Raw genomic sequence first — 7,220 nt, forward strand, 5'->3', positions numbered from 1 at the left:
CAACTGGGAAAACTCGTACCCAACTTGCAAGATGCTAGTCTAAACCAATTTAATTGGAAAGGAGGGACCCAGCTAGAGCCAAATTTTAGAGACAGTGAGTTGTACGACAAATCCAACCATTTTAATTTGGAGAAATTAGTGAGATGTGACTCAGTGACGTCACCTTCCAAAGAATTCCCCGCCAGGGACAGATCCACCAAGTCATACAACAATCCAATGCTTTAGGTAACATGCCTGTAATCCTGTTATTAGATAAATACAATCTCTGAAATACGTGTCTATTGCACCATGAAGAGTTTTGAATGAAGCTTGACATTTCTCCACTCAAGTTGTTACCTGAGAGGGATAATGTCGCAATGCGCACATGTTCCCAAGAAAGATGGAACCTCTCCTTGCAGTTTGTTAGAAGAAAGCCAGAGAACTTCAAGAGAGTTCATTACTTTCCCAAATCCATCTGGAATGGGACCTTCTAACAAGTTATAAAAAGAAAAAGTGTACGAAGATTGTTGGTGTAGTTAAAAAGCCAATGAAATACAGCCGACGATTTCAACAGATTATTGGAGAGATCAAGCGTGACAAGAGAAGATGAAGAATTGATAATGGAATCAGATGACACGAGAAAACTTCCATCCATAAGACTGCAGTTTGTTAGATACAACTCTTTTAATTTGGAGCTGAAGTTGAAGTTACTCTGAAACATTGATGAAGTCAAATTATTGTAAGAGAGGTCAAGGCTCACAAGAGATGAAATGTTAAACCATAACTGAAGTGTTGATGACGTCAGCATATTAGAAGAGAGATCGAGGATGGTAAGAGAAGTGGAAAAGTTGGAATGAGAATGAAACAAAGATGAAACATTATCATCTGAAAGACCACAGTCAGATAGCCTCAACTCTCAGGTTTGGAATGAGCTTACTCATCGTTTGTAGCCAGTGATCAGAGGAACCAAGATTAGGCAATGAACTCAGGTCAAGAGTTGTTAAAAAAGAGAGACTAGACAACCACTCTGCAGCATTAATTTTAAGATCAAAATTGCCAGAAAGTCTAAGAGTATGCAGGACTGGAAGATTACCAACTTGGAAAGGGATTGTTCCAACAAGAGAATTTTCTTTAAGATCAAGATATTGCAACAGTGAGAGATTTTGAAAGTCATGTGGGATTTCTCCATCAAAATAATTGTCACTTAGATCTAGATATCTCAAACTTGAGAGCTTCCCTAGTTGAGAAGGGATTGCTCCAACAAGATAAATTTTTTTAAGATCAAGATATTGCAATAGTGAAAGATTTTGAAAACTGATATGGATTTCTCCATCAAAATGATTGTCACTTAGATCTAGATATTCTAACTCTGAGAGATTTCCCAGTTGATAAGGTATCCTTCCACTAACTCCAGACTCTGAGAGGTTAAGATATCTTAATTTGGTAAAGGAGTCGATTATTTCTGGGATATGATAGCCATAAAAGCATTATAGCTGAGGTCGAAATGTTCAATATATTGCAAGTCAATCAGTGAAGTGATGTTAATTGTACCTGTCAAGTACTGTGTATCATGACCATGAATATTAAGCGTGTGAACATGACCTGTTTCGTTGTTGCATTCAATGCCTTTCCATATGCAACAGTCTCCATTGGAATCATCATCTTTCCATGTAGAGAGAATGCCAGAAGGATCACGGAGGCCTCGTTTGAAGTTGAGGAGTGCATGTTTCTCCCTCTCTATGCACTTTACTTCAAGAGAAGACTCTGAGGTATGCAATAAAAGAAGCAGAAGTGCATAAAAGATTAAGAGAAAATAAGTGCTCACTTTTATTTTGCTAATTAAGAACATATCGCAAAACAACGCTGGAAGATTGTGAGATAGTGTTTTCTCTTCTGCTTGTGAAGGGTGTGAACTCCATGGCATATATATATATATATATAATATCCGCTGACAATATGTATTTAATTTGGATACTTACGTGAATTTAATCAATTTAATTATTAATTTAAAGATTTTTATTTAGTAAATCAACTTTATAAAATTTCATAAATTTTTTTAATAAATACTCCATCACATTATTTTATTTTAACTGTTAATATTTTTTAAAATATAAATAGATATTAAATTTTAAATAATATAATTAGACTACAAATATTTAAATTATATAAAATTATATATAAATATATATAATTATAAAAATATTATAACATTATTCATCATTTAAACTACTTAGTTTTATATTATATATAATTGATAATATATAACCATGTAAATTAACGTAAGGCAAAAACGATAATATGTAATAATGTATAAAAAAATGGATGGTTATTTGCTTCTAGAATTTCTAACTTAATTTGCAATGTAGAAATTTTTTATTGATTTATATAGAAATGAATTTTGATATTCTTCTAAACTCTCTAACTTATTAAGCAAGATATAAAATTAGGTTTGCACTTTGCATTATCTCTAAGTGCATGTTTGATCGTGATGCATCATACTACATTCAAGTTGAGTACTTAGAGATCATGCAAAATTTTGCTGAAATTTTATTAAGTGTGATATACGTGATTAAATAAAACAACTAACAATTATTTGATAAAACAATTTACTCCTAAGTATGATAAGGCGATGCCTTATGAAAAGAAGATTGGAAGTTACAAATGGTAGTTGAATGACAAATGTTTTTGTTTAATTCTCATATTTATGTAGCTATATATATATCATAGTTGGATAAATATTAAATGCATAAGTGACGAGCATGAAAATAAAGCGAATTTTTTTTTGAAATTTACTAAGAGAAATGTGTCTAATAGTAAAAAAAACAATTTATTGTCATTGTGTGAATTGTTTCTATGAAAGGTAGTTAAGTGTCAAGGAAACAAGAAAGTGTATACTTTGTGATGGCTTTTGTAAGAGTTACACGAGATTAACATAACATAGAAAATTAGTAGATATGCCTAATGTTTCCCAAACAATTGAGAGTTGTCTAGGAAGGATACTTAACATGGTAGCTACAATATTAAATGGGTTGATACGCATAGAGCATAGTATCCATTGTTTATGGCTAAGACTACTGGGATATTTAATCACATTCGTTCCCCTAGCTTTCATTTCTTAGGTCAGTGACAGCCTAGCAGAGTACTTTTGTTATGATGTAGATATTAATGATGGATTATAAGATAAAATTTGTAATATCAGACAAGAGCCTCTTTTAGAATTCATATTTTTGTTATTTTGTGTAAATATGTCAACAAACATTTGTATCTAGGGTGCACTAATTTTATATAGTTGTCAGTAGTGTTAAAATTAGTTAACATAAAGGAAAAAATTAGGTGGATTAATAAAAAGTTTTACTAAATTGCTTTAGTTATTGAAAAATATGCTTCTAAAAGGTAATATATTACTCGATTGTAATTATGAAGGAAGATTTAGTATCCAATAGGTATACACACTTGTCTTAATGATCAAAATTTGTACAAAAAAAGAGCATGAATGATTTCATATGTGCCCTATTTGCTGAGTTTCACGCTACAAAGTGAAGTATGATAATTCTATTTATGATGTGAGCATAAAAGGTTCATTTGCAAAAGTTTTATGATACCTTCCAATAATTCAAGATTTTAACATAAAGAAAAGAGAAAAATAATATAAACTTATTTATTTTGTTATATGATTTCATACGATAAAAATTTTCAAAATCACATAATTAACATATATATTATAAATAAAAGTCTGCTATTTAAAAAGTAAAACATTTAATGAATCTATACTTTTCCAAAATTTTCAGTTTATGTGGGTGTGATAATTTTATTTTGAAATTAATCGTTAGAATATCGAAAGCTTGATATATACTACAAGATTGTGTTTGCAAAATTTAGATTAATCTAAAATTATTTATCCAACTTTCATGTTTATCAATTTAATATAATATATATTTTAAAATATACAATAAAAAACAAATTAATTATATTTCTTATAATTAATTAATTTTGATAAAATTTAACACAGATGACCAAAGTAATATATAATTATAACAGTTTGATCAACAAAATTCACATTTCACATAACATTATTAATATATATATATATATATATATATATAGTATCAAAAATAAAATCATCAATAATTATTCTGATATTAATGTAAAATTTTTGAATTTTGACCTTGTTGATCAAACACATAAAGGTTTCTTCCAGATTACCAGAATCAACCTTTACAGAATCATTATCTTCATGAAGTTCTTCTTTCTCAATGTCAAATCATCATCTAATTGGGAAAGAATAACTTGATGAATTTGTTGTTGCTCTTTAATATCCTTAATCTCTTTCTTGAAACTGTTAATCTCAATCTGGAGATCCTGAATAGTGGTTTGTTTGATATTAGAATTCTTCTCTAATTTTTTGAAAATATTTGTTATATCAAATTTATTTGTAGTAAATATTCTTTGGATTTAGGTTTAGTTTCTAAAACCTCTTTGAATTTATTTAAAAATTCTTTTCTTTCTTGAAGATAAAAAATGGAGCTTATAGCTTCAATAAGAAGATCTTGTTCTGTTGTCAAAACATTAATTTCTAGAGTATCATCACTATTAGAAGAAGAAATTTGATCATCGTTTTGGATTTGGTTGACATCCTCATCAGACTCTTTGACAGAATCTTCATCAGAAGATTCAATAAGGAGATTGTTGATTTGGTCTTCTATAGAAGGCTCTAGGTTAAGATTACTAATCTTCTTTTCAGCCTACAGTATTTACTGATATGGCCGAGTTTGCCACAGTTGTAACAAGTTACACCTGTTCTGGGTTTCTTGGGAATATTGGTGGGATAACACTTTCCCCTTGTTTCTTGGAAGAAGGTTTCCTATTGTACTTACGTTTGTAAGGCTTCTTATAACTGTTATAAGTTTCAACAGCCTCTTTCTTGGGAGCCTGTTTCTTCTTTTTGGTGGAGCAGGATGGAAGACCAAACTACTCGCAGAAAGATCCTAATTCTTTCTTACTTAAGGCTTTTCTTTGGCAAGATGCTTCTGAAGTTTATCTTTTTGACAAACTTTGATGGCATTATGAATAATGATGGCAGTAAGTTGACCATAGTCATAACTGTCATAATTTATTTCTCCAGTAGGAGAATGACTTTGGAGTTTGCTTCTAATAAGATCTCCGAAAGGTTTAGAAAGCCCATCAAGATATTTTCTTTCCAATAGGCTTGATTGCAATCTTCTCTGCTTAAAACTCTGGACATGAAAGTATCCTTGTACCATTTAAATTGTCCTAAAGATTCACACCTGAGGTTTGAAAGAAGTTCACCAGAATTTTCTCTCCAAAGAGAAGGATCTCCAAGAAAATATTAGAATATGGTATATAACAATGTATACACAGCATCAGGGAGATGCTCATTGTCACTGACAATGGTTTTTTCCCCTTGTCATCAATTTTAACTGCAGAGAGGATGTTTTCTCTTTCAGTTTCAGTGAGATAATTATCCCACCATCCTTTGAGTTGACCAGTAAAAACCTACAACTAGAATATAAACAATGGTGTCTTCAGGCATATTTTGAATTAGTAAAAAAATAGTCCCATAGCGACAATCGACATGTTTTGGAGTTTGGCAATGATATTATATTTAGATAAACCATCAATATTCCAAATATAAATATCATTAGAATTAAAACTTTGAATAAAATCTTATTTTTCTTCTAAAATAAGATCAGGAGCAGTAACTCTATTATAATAAAGTTTGGAAGGAATTTTTCCAATTGTTGATAGGATTGATAGCTAAGACAGAATCTGTTTCAGAATAATGTTTTGAATCAGTTTTGGAAATGGCATTGACAGTCTTGATAAGAGATCTAGTTTTAGGTTTGGCACTAGATTCTTCAGAATTTTGAGGAGTGTCGGGGACAGTAGTGAGAAGGCTAGTAATTTTACTAAAGTAACTCATTTTGGTTGTCCTCATTCACTTTGGTTTTTTCTTTCTGCCTGAGTTCTAAGATTTTTTGCTTAGCTTTGGCACTAATCTTAAAAGGTTTGAACAAGGGTTTTTCTAGTTGAGGTTGAGAGGATGAAGAAGCCATTTCTTCAACTTTAGGTTTGATAGAAATTAACAGAGATTTTTTCTTCTAGAACCTGAAGATACTTATTGGTGTAATTGGCTTGTTCCATGAGGCCTTGGATATCATTGGGAGTAATAGATTCGTCAGGGTTCTTAGTTTTGAAAGGAGTAGCAGTAACATAGTTTACCGCTTTTGTCTTTCAGGTTTGGAAGCTGATATTGAGTTGTGGGTGGCAGCTCACTTTGAACGATTTGTCCATCTTTAATCTGCCAAGATATAACATTAGCAGAGGAAGTACTAATAATGTCCTCTTGCCAAGGGTAGTCTATGTTATTATGAATGGTATAAGCATGATACCAATCAAAGAATTAGATATTCTTTTGACTTTTCGAGAAATTGATAGAATTTCTCTTGGATATCGGACCTGTTTTTTCCCCTTATAATTTTGAAAGAAACCACTCTCTTTGAGGTTTCCAATCCTCAGAGTAGAAATCTTTCCTAAGGGTTTCCTTATCTATAATGAATTTATGAGATAACATCATAAAGACTCATTAAGGGAAGAGTAGGTTGGAGATTGGATACTCTGATTTTCTTCTTCTTTTTCAGAAGCCTGGTAAACATTTCTAGGAATCCTAGAAGAAGTATCTAAACCCTGTAGATTTATGGAAGGATCATGATTAATGGATCTGGGTATTTCAGACCTAGAAGCTTGGGATCTGTAAGAGAATGACCTCCTAGCATAAGCAAAACTAGAACGACTGCTATAAGCATCAACTCTAGAAGAGAAGGAGTTTCTCCTATCAAAAGTTATTTCAACTTTCCTAAAATTATCTTGAGAAATATTTTCGATTTGAGGAGCAGGCTTAGGGACACAAGGCAAAGCTTTGTCTAGGACCCACTTTTCAGGAAGGGAAACTTCATCCCACTTGATTATTCTTGGGAGAGACACATTAGCCTTTGTCATATTAGTGATAAACAAAGTAGTCTCACCTCTTTGTGGTTTGAGAAGGACTCTAGAAGCACAAGAGTTCATGGCTTTATACTGAATCCTATAGATCAAAGCTGCGGGAATAGATCCCTCTTTCATGTTTAAACCATGAAAGCAAATATTGAGAAACAGAGAGTCAAGAATGTGTTCATCTAAAAGACTCACTGTTTTGTTTGGAAAACAATTGAAATAAATTGGGC

General features: G+C 31.5%; 1 protein-coding gene across 1 annotated transcript; it reads right to left on the minus strand.

Annotated features, from left to right (window-relative positions):
- Window positions 1-878: 878 nt before the first annotated feature.
- Window positions 879-6,996, minus strand: LOC113866818 (receptor-like protein 43). The gene is made up of 4 exons (XM_027501618.1): window positions 6,684-6,996; window positions 6,220-6,357; window positions 1,531-1,743; window positions 879-1,441 (listed from the first exon to the last, which is right to left on the minus strand). The coding sequence occupies exons 1-4, from the start codon at window positions 6,994-6,996 to the stop codon at window positions 879-881; spliced, it is 1,227 nt and encodes a 408-aa protein (XP_027357419.1).
- Between the last annotated feature and the right edge of the window lie 224 nt (window positions 6,997-7,220).

The sequence above is a fragment of the Abrus precatorius genome, unplaced genomic scaffold (assembly GCF_003935025.1).
Source record: "Abrus precatorius isolate BTA unplaced genomic scaffold, Abrus_2018 Scaffold5, whole genome shotgun sequence".
Classification (NCBI taxonomy): Eukaryota; Viridiplantae; Streptophyta; class Magnoliopsida; order Fabales; family Fabaceae; genus Abrus; species Abrus precatorius.